Consider the following 13,782-nt stretch of genomic DNA (forward strand, 5'->3'; position numbering starts at 1 on the left):
CTTAAGTGAATAAAAAGTGCTCTAGCAAAACAAAATAAAAACTAGATTTCCTTGATACCTACTTGTATTTTAAATAGTTGTTGGCACATCTACGTCCATCGCAGTTCTTTTCAACTCGGTTGCCTCACTCGTATTTATTCTATAGTAGCTTTTAACAAGCAGAAGATAGTCTTGCTAGGATTGAGGGTTGAAATAGGGTTGTCACTTTGTTTTCTGGATGTAAAAATCATGTTCAACATTTTAAGGCTAACACGCTAATATTGACCGATCGTGTGATTACAGATACGGCGGCAAAATCTACGTGTCAGCCCAACAAGTGCCCAGAGACGACCCGTGCGATTTTTGTTTCTGTTTCCGAGGCGACATCATTTGTCTGCAACAGAGCTGTCCGCCACCCATTTTCGGTTGCTTCCAAGACACAATTCAGGGCTTCTGCTGTCCCAGATATGAGTGCCCAGTAGCGCAGGCCACGCAAGTTAACGTGACCACCACCACGACAACGACGACCACGACGGTACCTCCACACTTCTTCGCCAACGCCTACCGAGGAGCCGCCCGGAGATCCGGATGTCTTATACACGGGCACGCGTACAAGGTGGGCGAAGACGTTGGCATCGCTTCCGGACCGTGTATGCAATGCATGTGAGTATGACACAATCATAGTTTCAACTAATGAAACATCCATCGGTAACATGATTCCAGATGAACCCGTTTATTATCCATCAGTTATCCCTGCATGTACGAGTCCGCTTTCGTTGAGAGTTGAGTGTAATAACATTCCATTTCTTTTACAGATGCGGGGACGACGGTAAAATGCAATGCAACCCCAAAGCCTGCAGCCCCGAACCTGTACTGAGGAAAATGTTAGCCGAGGCGGTCGACAGGAGGAGATAAACGATTCGGATTCGACGACAACAAGTGCCAAAAACCACAGTTTCTTAAGCGACAATATGAACGAGCAACAATGAACCAAACCTAGACCGTCAATTATTGTTTAATTACATTTTTATTATTATTATTATTATTATTATTATTAATGATAACCACAACGCGCAATGTCGACTTTTGGGGACATAACGTTGCTCAATACAATAATATTATATGATTATTACTTTTATACCATCCCCGCAAGAAAAGACAAACATGGTATGCCATCGTGAAAACATTGGAGACTGGTTCTAATGAATATTATATTATTTATTACTTTTAGTTTATTTAAAAAATAGGTTAATTATTTATTATCGTACGAATGATACGATTTAATAAGAAACGTTATTTGTACGCTTTTATTATTATTTTTGAGCGATCTACTTAATTTTGACCGTCAAATAATTATAATAGTGTCGATAGTAGTAGAAACAAATCAAATGCGTAGGTAGTCGGAATAGCAGCACACCAGTTGCGCTGACCATAATATTTTCATGTAGTGTTTTTTCTTCTCCAAATTGCTATAAAAAAAACTCAACTTTCATTTTCGACAGAATATTTTTACCGCTTTCATAATAATAATATTATATATACTCTGTACATATTGCTGCCATTTACGTTTATATTTAAGACGAAAATATTTTTTAACAAATCTTATTGCTTTTTTTTTTTACCTACCAACAGTTTCGTTTAAATCAAGCCCAATCCAATGCTCATGGGCTCCATGACAATTTTATTATATTTACCGAATTTTATCTGAGTCGTTTAACAGGCAGAAGTGAACATTTGAAAAAAAAAACAAATACAATATTTCACAATAAATTTGCTCTCTTTATTTAATTTGTTGCCTTGAAAAATTCTTCTGCCTCTCGAACACCCAGATAAATTTTGCGCGGAAGACATGTATATAGTATTTGTTCATAAGTTTAGCGTTATTACAATATAATTTTATTATTATAATAAGACAATTTATACATATATATATGATTAAGTCAAACGATTTGCTACTTAAAAAATAAATTTATAGTTATTACATTTTTTTTTTTTTAGAAATCATGTTTAGACGATAAAAATTATTACTACTGTTTAAATAAAAACACAAAAAAAAAATTGTACTTTTTTACAAACTATATAATATTGTGTTTTATTGTGAATAATTTTTCTACTGACGTTTTGTGATACACAATTATAACATTAATAATTGCCTATTATATGTTTATATTTTTTTTTTAATTTAAATAAAATATAATAATTTTGATCTGGTTCACAAGAAATTATTATGGTCCCAAAACGACGTTTGAATAGTTCAAAACACCAAAATGTTTGTTACACAGGCTCCGTTTTAGGTACTCGGTCCATAGTATTTTAGATTTAAAACGTTTTTTACCAAAATTTGATTTGGTTACGTTAGGTCTATATATACTTACTAAAATAGTACATTTATAGAACTTTAAAATGTATTTGAAATACATTTATAAAAATGAATTTGATACAAGTCGAAACTACTTAAATAGTGATTTTAATACTTATACTCAAATACTTTACAGCTGCCTAATATGCATATTTTTTGTCAAAAATATTTAAAAACAATTAAATAAAATCCATATTGTTCTAATAATATACTTAGTACCTAAATATATTTTAATATTTGGTATAATTTTGTATGTTGGCACATTTTGCCTTACAATATAATGTTATATTTTAATTTTCCATATTTTCACATTTACACGAGTTTTAAATATTTCATCAACTATATTATATTATAACAAAACAAAAAAGTACTCTGTAAATTGTAATCACTATTGGATAAACAAATTATGGTAATTTACTTTTACTATATTGACACTATTTATTCAGACCGATTAAAATATCAACCGTTTTTTTTTATAAGTATTACTGTTAATCATTTTACATATTAAACACAAAAATATTATTTCATATTTTTAAAGGCAAGAGTAAAATTGTGTAGCGTAACTGAATGTTTTTTACGTTATTGTCTTTATAACCACACGTAATTAATTTATTTTGAAAATAACCATTCATAATAATATACTATGGAGCGCCTATACACCAAGATAATCTATTTAAAAACCCTCATGTTGATAAAACAAGTTTGGTAAAATATACTATGTATCATACACGCGCAAAAATGAACATATCTTATTTACTATGATTATTTAAAATTTGGTTATCTTGTCAATCCATTATACATTAAGATATATTATAATCTAGGCTTTTTTTTTATTCTTAATAATCAAATGAATACAAGTACAAAACCACTAGTAAATGGAAATAAAAAAAAAAAATCTAAAAATAATAATAAAAACAAATAAAGAGGGGGGGGGGGAAGAAGCTAAGTTTGGAATAAAATACGTCTAAAACAATTATTATAACAAAACATTTACAATTCAATGGATTGTTATTAACTAAGAAGATCTCTTTTCGTTTTCACCAAACATTTACTGACTAAAATACCAAATAGCGCAATCATGGCTATGCCGATGCCAGTTTTCCATACAACGGAATCGCGTAAATTTGGCAACAGCCTATACTGATGTGGATTGTATTTGTGTCTAAAAAAAAATTAAGAGAAAATATACATTTAATAAGATTTTCACTGGGACTTTGTATCGTTCTCCATGCCACTTACGGTAGAGAAGCCATTGTGGCCAAATTAGAGTACAGTCTTTTGCCTTCACTCGATTCTGTAAATGCAGAAGGCGTCGATAATTTGTTCTGTTTGCAAAATTGATCTGGTTGCAAAATATAATCCTGTTTCACGATCGGTCTACCTTTATCGTTGGACACTATGAGTACAGGGATGTTTCTGTTTTGATAGTATTTCTAAAGAAAAAAAAAAATTAAACATTTATTTTAACTAACCAGCTGCAAAGGTATACTATATGTATAACGTAAGCGCACTTACCAGGTAAACGTGGGCAACATATTCGAAAGAACAGCTTTGCGACGAATTAAACACCAAACAGGCAACATCGCATTTAACGTCCTCCTTAGTCAGATGGCTTTCGCTTGAAGGCTTGATTTCTTTCATCACTAAATATTTATCATGACCGTATACTTGAACTCGATTCACAGAAGTTATATCTGGAAGATCACCGTCTTCATTTTTGCTCTGCAATAACAAAAAAATTTAGAATTGTAATTTTTAAAACTCAAAAATAAACTAGTTTTGCTCACTATCATGTCGTTTGCAAGAGAGCCTTTAACGTGCCGTTTACATAACATTGTTTTGCCACTTCCTTTGCTTCCGATCACGTGGCAAATGTAAACAGACCTTTGAGATTGTTTCTTTTGCAAATCGATTTTCTTGCTTCTGGTCACTGGAAAAACAATAGTTTCAAAATTAGTCTTATGGAAATCAAATCTTTTTGTAAATAAGTAATGCACGTCTCACCTTGTACTCCGGAAAGTTGGTTCTCCAATTTCATACTATAGCCTAGCATAGCCAAGTATGCCATCGTGGTGTCGGCCTCGACTAGAGTGCAATAAGACCAGAACGACAACCATCCTTGTGATGTAATCCATCCCTGATTGTTTATACAATAGATATACAATTTTAGTTGAAATAATCAAACTGTAAATGTTTGGTAAACCTTTTTGAATTACTTTCTGATTAGTGTTGTAGAGACACTTGCCCAACAAATGTGGTTCATCAATACAAATAGAAAACAATGATTTCAACTCTACTGGGCTCAAACAATCGTCCTTGTCCTTGTCGTGCGTCTCAAACAAATGTGACAAATATTGTTCACCTTTGTGCGATAATTCAACGGTACAATATTTATCAACTTTTAGCCTAAACGAAATATATTATATATTATTGACGAGTTTTCAAGTTACGGATACAACAACTGGTATACACTTACGTTGGATGTAAATAGCTATAGGTAAAATCTAGATTATCGTTATAGCCAAACTTTCTAATCACTGTCCAAGTAGTCTGGGCTTTCCCTTTGAGGATAAACAGCATATGTAGGAACAAGAAACCTTTACAAAAAAATAAAACACAAAATTTCATTTAAAATGTCAAACATAACAATTATAATCTTATTTGGCTAAACGTGTAAGAAAATTGTACCATCTAATGTAACACAATTTGATGGCGAAATTCCATGTTCACAGTTCATATTTATTATGGTCTTGATACCGTTTAACTGCTGTACGGGCAAATGACAGTCGAAACAATGTCGTTGGAAATTATTTAATTCATCATCGTTGAGCAGACCATCATTGTCTATATCACATATCTGTAAGAAGTAAGCAATAAAACGTAATTAGTAAAAATATACAAACAAATTTGAATTCTACAATTACCTTGAATATTCTACAAAGAGCTTTCTGACATTTCTCGGTAAGCTAAAACAAAAAATAATCCCTAAATGTATAATTTTTAAACATGATTTTTCACCCTAAAAGTACATCTAAGGTTTGTACCTATATTTAAATTAATTAGCATAACAAGATATCGCTTATATAGTTTTATTTTTGTACAATTAGCCAATACTTTATTTTACTTTTAACTTTATAGCATATTACCCACTAGTATCTATACCCAAATAATTTTAAGACAAAACGTTTAAACATTTAATAATACCAAGATACAGACTAAAATTAGTATACTGGATCTTATACAATATATTGTTTGATGATAACAAAAATAACTGATATCATTTACAAGTAGAACTCTTTAGAACAATATTCTAATAACTTACAATTTTTTCTTCGACACAATATAACGGTGCGGTAGGATGTAGAATTGCTGTTTGTGCGTAACAAAACATTTCACTAATATTCATCAACAATTTAGCTGAACACTATATTTGTCGAAAAAAAAAAAATTTTATAACATTTTTATTAGAAAATCAATTTTAAAGATTAATTTCTTACTAAAGAAAATATAAATAAAATACCTGAACGTATGTTTCTATTTCTGGATATTCATATAATACTTCTTCGATAACCTGAAAGGTTTTTTTTTTAATTAATTAATCTCGGTCCAAGGATTAACGACAATGAAATGGTAATTTCACCACTGTATAACTTACGTGCATCGAGATATTATTGATGAGATCACTTTTATTGCCAACTAATATGACAGGATGCAACATTTCACTGTCTACTTGACATTCTCTCAATAACGGCATCCATTTGCTTCTAATGTTCTCTCGACTGACATCGTCGATAACTGAAAAAACCAAGCAAATAACATCTGCATGACGAACTTGCTCAGCTAAATCTTCATTGTCTTGTTCATTTTCTAAAATTGATAACAATAATTTGAACGATTATTAAAAGAAAAATCTACAACACTTCCAGTATATCTATTAATGTAATACCATTATAGTCAATAATGTCAGTTGGCACCAGTTCTGGGGTGACTTCGGCCGGAATCGTAATGGTTTCCGCACGTTCTGGTACTTCGTCTAAAAATTCTTCATTTACAAGAGACAAAATAATGGAAGTCTTACCAACATCTTGATCGCCTACCAATAAGATGCGTACTGACCGTCCACAATGCTTTGGTCCCATCTCAGAAGCCATTTTACTAGAAAACGATATTGCAGTATTGAAAGGTCGATAAAATATTCATAAGAATTTTTCGTAACACTTAGTACTTACTTGGATGATTAGAACATCTTATTTACAATCGATAATAAAATGTATTCATTCAAACGGAATAATAATAATACTTAATCAACTAAACTATAATGGAAGAAGCCAGTAGGTATGTAAGTTTTTAAATAAAATTTCAATAATAAATTTGTAGTAGGTAGATATTAGGTGTATTATTATGCTAAATTTTTTTTTTCAATCGACCATCTCCCAAGTTCCAGCCTTGTTATCAGTAATAAGATAAAACAATATGGAAATCATTTTGATAACGGACTAGGTACGATAATGTTTAATGTCGAGACTCGAGAAGAAATCCCAATACTTAAAATCAGTGTGGCCATATACAACTGTCAACAATATTTTATTTACTGTAGTGCAATATTTTCTTCATACAAAACGATTATTCTAATTTTTATTAGTATACACTTTATATAGATCAGTATAATTTTTTAAACACTTGAAGAAAAAGAGAGAATTCTTCGTTCTCCCTAACCTGCTCATTCTTGTGGCAGGCACCGATGGCTAAACTATTTGTATTTGTTGGCCAAACTCCATTAGGCACCTTAATCAGAGTTCACAAATTACAGCAAGAGGATCGAAGACAACATTTGTCGAACTCTGTAAAACTAAAAACAATAGTTTTACGTGCTAAATTATACTTTGTACCGTATAAAAGTATTTAAGTATTGAAAAAAAAATGTGATTAGGAATAATGTTCACCTTATTAGTGGCCGTGTGGGGTCCTCTTTTTTACCCTAATATAATAATTAATAACCATCATCTCCCTGACCCCTTTGTCGGACATCGCAGCTTGAAACTTCTGATAACTCGCATTTACATATGTCATCTTCGCTTTCACCAAAATCGTTTTTGACACTATAAGTGCATTTCGACTTATTTACTTGCTCAAGTTTCGTTACCTTTTATTGTGTTTAATAATCTATTTAGTTTTTAATATTATAACGATATATGAAAATTCAATGAAAGTAACTCGTACCTTTGCAAGTTCGCATAAAGCCCTCGTGTTGATTATTAACGAGTACAACAGAAACAAGTAATTTATTATAGCCAGCAAGAAAGACAGTGCACTGACCGTTGTCGGCTTTGGGTCGTCGCATTTCCAAAATAGCAGACAGCAAATTATACTTTCTTGTGAATACATAACGCCGAGAAAGTAAGTATTTCACAATCAGCGTCTTTAGCTAGGGATTGTTTATCGTTGCCACAACTACAGATACCTACATAGAGATACCTAGTAACTATTTGAGTATTGCTTAAATCATCCCAATCGTCAAACATCACTATATGCTTAACAGTTAACACGCAATTTTATTAATACGAGAACGGTGTAATAATAACAACCACTAGTCAATAAGCAGTTTTTAATTACAGTATTCAAATTTTTCATTACATTGTGGTGTGTGGTAAGTTACATGTGGCGGGTATATAAATATTATACTTATGCTCCACGTCTCTTCCTGCCTAAACTCTGGCAAAACGTGTACTAATAGAATAATTTAGTATGCAGAATGTCGTTTGCATATAATATAAATAGTTAATAACTGCAGTAGGATAATTTTTTTAAAAATTATTGAAAAATAAATTGAACAACTTTTTCAAAAAGTCTTGAAAAAGAGAAAATTAATAGAATATATTTATTTTTAGAAAGAGAATTGGGTACATCGCAGTTAGCCCATCATTATAGGTATTTTTGTTATTTCGAATTAATGCAAACACAAAAATACAATTTATTAAATTCCACAAAATGTATTTAAAAATCTTAAGTCAAATATAATTAACTCCAGTGGTGCTACAAATAATTTAAACTTATTTATAATTTATAATACACTTATTATTAGTTTTGTGTAGTAAGAAAATTTAAATTATAATTTAACTAAATAGTTTAACGGACACTAGTCAACAAATTGCAGAACTAGTTGTCAAGTATAGCATAAATTTGTTTGTTTTATGGTAAATCCGTAAATGTAAATGATGTCACCGGACGAGAAGCTGTTTATTTTATTCTTTTAGCTCATTTGGTTTTTGAAGTTCTCTTAAGGTTATTTACCTTAACATTGTGCATTCTCAAGAAAAAATAATAAATAATTTCCAAAAAGCTCAAAATACTAGCTCCGACGAATAAGGCAACTGATCCTCCTAATGAAACTAAAATAAACAAATATAAATTTGATTAAGTGACAATCAATAGTTCAAACACAAAGAAAGTGTAATAAATAATATATTATTTACAGGTAATAATTAAAAATGTTTTTCAATTAAAGTGCAACACTAATGACAAGCTCAAACGTATATTAATTGGTTTTAATATAGTTTTCGAAATGGAAATATAATATTTGGGATCTAACGAGAAAGATGATATGCAACACAAAAATGAAATAAGTAGAAATAAAAAGATGTTATATTTCTAAATTCTATCAAATTAAAGGTCGAAAATCCTTGATTTTGACAAACCATGACTTTCTATTACCACTTACCAGTCATTTATGTAATATGGAAATGAAGTAAATTTGCAACTTATAAGAATGTGCTGTTGGTATTTAAAGAAAAAATACTTAGGGGGTATTCGGACTATGTAATGACGAGGAAGCGGGTGACTGAAGAATAAGGTAATATCATAATTTACTTATTAATTACTCATTAAGCCTAACCGATTAGGCTCGTTACAAAGGTAAAATAAAGAAGTCAAACAACTGTAATTAAGACCGAAAATATCGTAGAAGAAATAACAAAGAAAATGTTGACATAAACTGGGCATGCATGGCGCAGGGTAGCATTATTTGTAGTATTGGTGCAAGAAGGCGCACCTTAAGGGAATAGGCCGGTTACACTTACCCAGTATATCAAGTCTGCCCCTGATAACATTGCGTTTGAGGCGCTCTTGGGGCAATTGGTCTAACATTAGTTGTATGATCGATTGGTTATCAGAAATGCTGTACAAGATAAATCAAAGCAGAAACATTAATGATACCGTTTGAATAAAAATACATCGACAGCATTTAAACGTTTAAGCTAATGAATCGCTTAATAGACCAACTACTTACGTAAAAGTTTCCACTGTGATCACGTCCACCTCAGATTCAATGCACGAGGGCACACATCGGCATTCCAACCCAAGTCGCAAACTGTTCTTTTTCTTAAGTACCGATAGTTCTGCGTAGTACTGATTTAGACACATTAGACCTTTAATGTCACAGTGTTCAGATTCCTCTACGCACAGTAGGCAACATCATTTAATATTTGCATACATAGTTTAAATACGGTATGGTAATAAACATATCCGGGTTTACTATAGGGACTGAGAGACATCAGTGGTTTATGAGTTTATTTAATTCAATTTTCTTTCTCCTCGCCTCTTCTTCAGTTATTTGGGGTCGGATACCCTTGGTATAGTCTTTAACCTCAATTCTACACGATCTGTCTTTCAGACACAAATTGGCTGACATCACTTTCAATTACGCCCAACCATATTTTTTTTACTATACCTCTCTTTGATCTTTCTCTCTGTATCAATTTCCATTACGGTCTCTACTTCATCTCTATAATCTCTCTTGCTTAAACCATCTTAATTTATTCTTTCTCGTCTTCTCTACGATAGACACCACATTATAATCTTTCTCACACCAACCATAAAACATGGTCGCCTTCACAACGGTTTTAAATAACATTCTATTAATTACCTAATTGGTATTCTAACTAGTTTCTTGATTGGTATACTTTTACCACGCAAAACTTTAGGCGCTTCCCTTCGTTTTTAATTTTCAATATCATCAAAGGCACCACGACCAATTGTTTCAATTAATAATATATTTACATTGATGAAAAGACATACTACTGTTGGGCATCAGGTGAGATGTGCAGTTGCACATTTCCATTTGCTTCTCGCGGCGACAATGCACTATGCAAGAACTGTAACTGTAAGTCGAACTGACGCTCAGATAATTCTCCCAAGGAAATCTACACCTATAATATGATTATACAATGGTTTTTACTTTTTTTAATCTGGGTTTTCTGCATTTTTGTCGGTATGGACTATTTCGGAGAAGTTATATGTTATATAAATGCATATTCAAATTTCAACATCTTTATCAATATTATCAATAGCGTTTACCTGCGCTGATTGATGCTCACGAATGCGACTTCGTCTTCGTTGGCTATGTCCTTTATGGTGATCTTGTATTGTTTGTAAATTCCCGGCACCGCATGCAATATTTCCGTTGTGATAGTGTTGTAATACGGTACGTCCACCACCGAATGTATATAGATCTAATAACAATCCGAGAAGAAGACAGGAGCCAAGACTAGCTGCTACCACTGACCATGAATACAGTTTCTAGATTCTGTACCTTATTCGAATTGAAAGATTTCTGATTCTAATCCAAGTTCTTTAGTAATTGTTTTTATTTGTTTAGCTATCTTTCATTCAATTTACGATATTCATGGCCAGTATCAAAACTGTTAACATTTTACTGTTGGTTAGGTGATTTAATAATTGCAGCATAAATCAACTTACTTAACCCATAATTATTGTTTTAGTTAACATGCGGATTGAGGTGACATATGTGTTAAAAACCAGTTCATTAATTTTATTCAGCGGACTATTATACTACCAATATACCGTCTATCTAAGGAATTTAGTACTACCTGACTAGCTGAAGATAACTTAACCATGAGATCGCTCGGTCCAGTCTGACGGTTTGAATACATGTTAATATAATCATCAGAGTCTGGTCTAATGAAACAAATGGATTTTATTATGAACAGAATCACAAAAAAAACATACGAAAATGATTTTATCTTTACTAACGATTCGTTGGCCATGGTTAATGTGTAGCAGATTCCAAGTTCCGTTTCGGTTTTAACAAAATGTTTACAACAGTTGAAATTTCGAACCCCGTTCCAAGTACAGTTAAGAAGTACCTCTTCGCAAGTGCTCCTCATCTATAACCATATCGTGCGTTATAAAATATGTATTGTTATACACTTAAAAAGGTGTATTTTATAAAAGCAATAGGGGTTTATAGTATTGAATATTGTTTAGTTGTAGTAAATTTTATAAATGTCATAAATAACAATTATTACAACTATTAACAAATAAAACTTATATATTTAATTAATAGTCAGATACAAACACAAGTCTTTGAAAAGCTATATCAACCGTAAATTATGTCATGTACAGGAACTCACTGACGTTGCTATATCTCTTAAGTTAGCGGAAGGACAGACATACTGTCCAGTTAAGCAAAACTCCTTGATGTAATAACACATTCCTTTGAAGTATGCTATTTCCCTGACGATCTCGTCCAGATTGTAATCTCTTCGATCGCCGTAGATCCTACGTTGTGGTAAACATTAAGCAGCAACATTATTATTAACCGTGCGGTTAGTAGTCTTAACCGATCGCTATTATTTGTTGGGCTTACTTAGTAGCCAGTTTTTGTACGTTGTTGTTGTTGTCCGTTTCACACACGCTGATTGCTGGAAAGCTAGTTTGAAACTCCAAAGCGGTCGTTTCCACGACAAAACTGATGGCGTTCGTTTGAAACGCCTCCCAGGAGTTCATCATGAGCCTATAGGAACCGTACCAACTCAAAGCGCAAAACACAAACCAAAAAAATCTAAATAAAAAAAAAAAAAACAAGTACTTTATGCAAAATAAGTATAATTTTCCTTATGACAAATGTTGTCATTTCGAGTTTGGATGCGAAGCTGAGAAGGTATTGTCATGATTACAATAATGTGTTTTTTTGTGTATGTTTGTACCGACGATAACTTTTTAACTATCGGGCCACCGATTTCTTCACAAAGCTCATAAATCAGTAAATAAATAAAATTATTAAATATTTAAAAAAACGCTTAACCGCAAATAGTAATACACTTTGGCGTATACGGGGATTTCGATGGCAATGTTACCATCATCAGCGACCATAACAGACTAATAAATATTTCATTAGTTTATTTCCTCAAAAGTTACTACCGATATACAATTTGAAAAACCAAGAAACTATCAAAAATACTTCACCCGCGGGGGATTGTAACTTTTTCTTTACTTCACTTCCTTAGCATGTTTTTAGGGCTGTAGTCAAACTTTTGAACCCAAAATTCAAACAACACATCCATTGCTATAAAATTAATTATATTCATATTTAATAGTTTTTTACTAACTACAGTTTTGCATCGAAGTGTTTATTCGACAATGATTTTATCACTTTCAGTAATATTATTTCTAAAAAAAACTTGTGGCTTCAGTCTTCACCGACTCCACTATGCTAACTTTTTTTATAATCTTCAACGTAAGGTTTTTATTTGGTAATAAACAAACCCAAATTACTAAATAATATTAATTTTTTTAACAATCCTTAATATTTAAACCAATACCTTCTTAATTTAAAATCAAATCTTTTTTATTATTCAAAATATTTACTTCAAACAAACAAACAATTTATTTGAAATACGAAATTTCCAGTACAAAAATATGATCTAATTAAACTACAAAAATAGCTCAAATACTTTATTTGAAATTTGCTTATCCCAGTCTTGAGGTTCTCCGCCAGTTTGTGAACTGAGGAGAAGGCACGTTGTTATTAACGTAGCGCCAGTGCAAGAAATGATCCTAGACTTATGGCCTAACCCATTCTCTAGTAGAGCGACATTAAAAAAAAAAAAAATTAAGTACCTAATAAATTCACTTATATAGCCGAGAGAATTTTTTCTCGTCTCATTTACAAAATCCCGCAAATCCCATTGAAACCGTAGTTATATATTTAGCACTAGATACACTGTACAAAAATTATTTGAATCTGTATCCTTTCTGATACCTTTCGGTCCAATGGCGACTCGTGTCGCTGATGTAATGAAGTCCGTGTATTGTAGACTGATCAGCGAATTCCTTAATGACTTCTTTTGCTTTCATTGCGGCTACGATTCTCTGGGCTCGTTTGTCTACAGTAATGTATCCGCACCAGTGAAGTGGTTGCAAAGTGGTATATTTGTATTTATATTTAGTTGTATAAATTATATAGGTACAGCAGGGCTACACGACACACCCTGGATACCATAAAATATTCATAGCTTACCGTAACGTAATGGCAGTAATTTTTACATAAACCGCTAAAAACGACACGCTAAAAAAAATATCTACGGTTTTGATTTTTAGAGATTAACATATTGATAATAATATAATATATTATTTAGAATCTAGTA

At 31.9% G+C, this 13,782-nt stretch overlaps 3 protein-coding genes across 7 annotated transcripts in view; 1 reads left to right on the forward strand and 2 right to left on the reverse strand.

The window, feature by feature from the left end:
* LOC126843656 (mucin-17) overlaps positions 1-2,106 on the forward strand; it is a 56,541-nt gene extending 54,435 nt beyond the window's left edge. For 4 of the 5 annotated variants that reach the window (XM_050581311.1, XM_050581313.1, XM_050581309.1 and 1 more), the window contains 2 exons: positions 283-642; positions 795-2,105. In XM_050581311.1, coding sequence (XP_050437268.1) covers positions 283-642; positions 795-894 — 460 coding nt within the window. In that variant the 3' untranslated portion in view covers positions 895-2,105. Of the gene's footprint in view, positions 1-282; positions 643-794 lie in introns of all 5 variants that reach the window. The other variant, XM_050581312.1, reaches the window with a different exon arrangement.
* On the reverse strand, positions 1,560-6,781 carry LOC126843657 (mitochondrial Rho GTPase). Its single transcript, XM_050581314.1, has 14 exons — positions 6,568-6,781; positions 6,285-6,493; positions 5,994-6,205; positions 5,859-5,909; positions 5,661-5,762; positions 5,263-5,304; positions 5,027-5,195; positions 4,815-4,935; positions 4,555-4,744; positions 4,343-4,475; positions 4,126-4,268; positions 3,854-4,060; positions 3,578-3,771; positions 1,560-3,500 (listed from the first exon to the last, which is right to left on the reverse strand). Exons 2-14 carry the CDS (start codon positions 6,487-6,489, stop codon positions 3,350-3,352), a joined length of 1,920 nt encoding a protein of 639 aa, XP_050437271.1. The 5' UTR covers positions 6,490-6,493; positions 6,568-6,781; the 3' UTR covers positions 1,560-3,349.
* A 1,687-nt stretch (positions 6,782-8,468) lies between these two features.
* LOC126843068 (sodium channel protein Nach-like) lies at positions 8,469-13,492 on the reverse strand. Its single transcript, XM_050580376.1, has 10 exons — positions 13,398-13,492; positions 12,003-12,197; positions 11,767-11,914; positions 11,363-11,520; positions 11,224-11,311; positions 10,691-10,845; positions 10,412-10,542; positions 9,624-9,789; positions 9,415-9,512; positions 8,469-8,727 (listed from the first exon to the last, which is right to left on the reverse strand). Exons 1-10 carry the CDS (start codon positions 13,490-13,492, stop codon positions 8,594-8,596), a joined length of 1,368 nt encoding a protein of 455 aa, XP_050436333.1. The 3' UTR covers positions 8,469-8,593.
* Between the last annotated feature and the right edge of the window lie 290 nt (positions 13,493-13,782).

This window comes from Adelges cooleyi, unplaced genomic scaffold (assembly GCF_023614345.1).
Source record: "Adelges cooleyi isolate 19-005CV unplaced genomic scaffold, UGA_ACOO_1.1 ACOO_flye_CR_arks_rails_tigmint_CR_PRNA_574, whole genome shotgun sequence".
Taxonomy (NCBI): domain Eukaryota; kingdom Metazoa; phylum Arthropoda; class Insecta; order Hemiptera; family Adelgidae; genus Adelges; species Adelges cooleyi.

Bases quoted from the DNA above. Each gene is read 5' to 3' on its own strand.
- LOC126843068 (XM_050580376.1), bottom strand. From the start codon at position 13,492: ATGAAAGCAAAAGAAGTCATTAAGGAATTCGCTGATCAGTCTACAATA. The intron at 11,915-12,002 runs GTAAGCCCAACA...ACCACAACGTAG, and splicing joins GTACAAAAACTGGCTACTAA to GATCTACGGCGATCGAAGAG. The intron at 11,521-11,766 runs GTGAGTTCCTGT...ATATGGTTATAG, and splicing joins TAAGAGATATAGCAACGTCA to ATGAGGAGCACTTGCGAAGA.
- LOC126843657 (XM_050581314.1), bottom strand. From the start codon at position 6,489: ATGGCTTCTGAGATGGGACCAAAGCATTGTGGACGGTCAGTACGCATC. The intron at 4,936-5,026 runs GTACAATTTTCT...TTTTTTGTAAAG, and splicing joins AAATTGTGTTACATTAGATG to GTTTCTTGTTCCTACATATG. The intron at 4,061-4,125 runs GTGAGCAAAACT...TTGTTATTGCAG, and splicing joins CTCTTGCAAACGACATGATA to AGCAAAAATGAAGACGGTGA.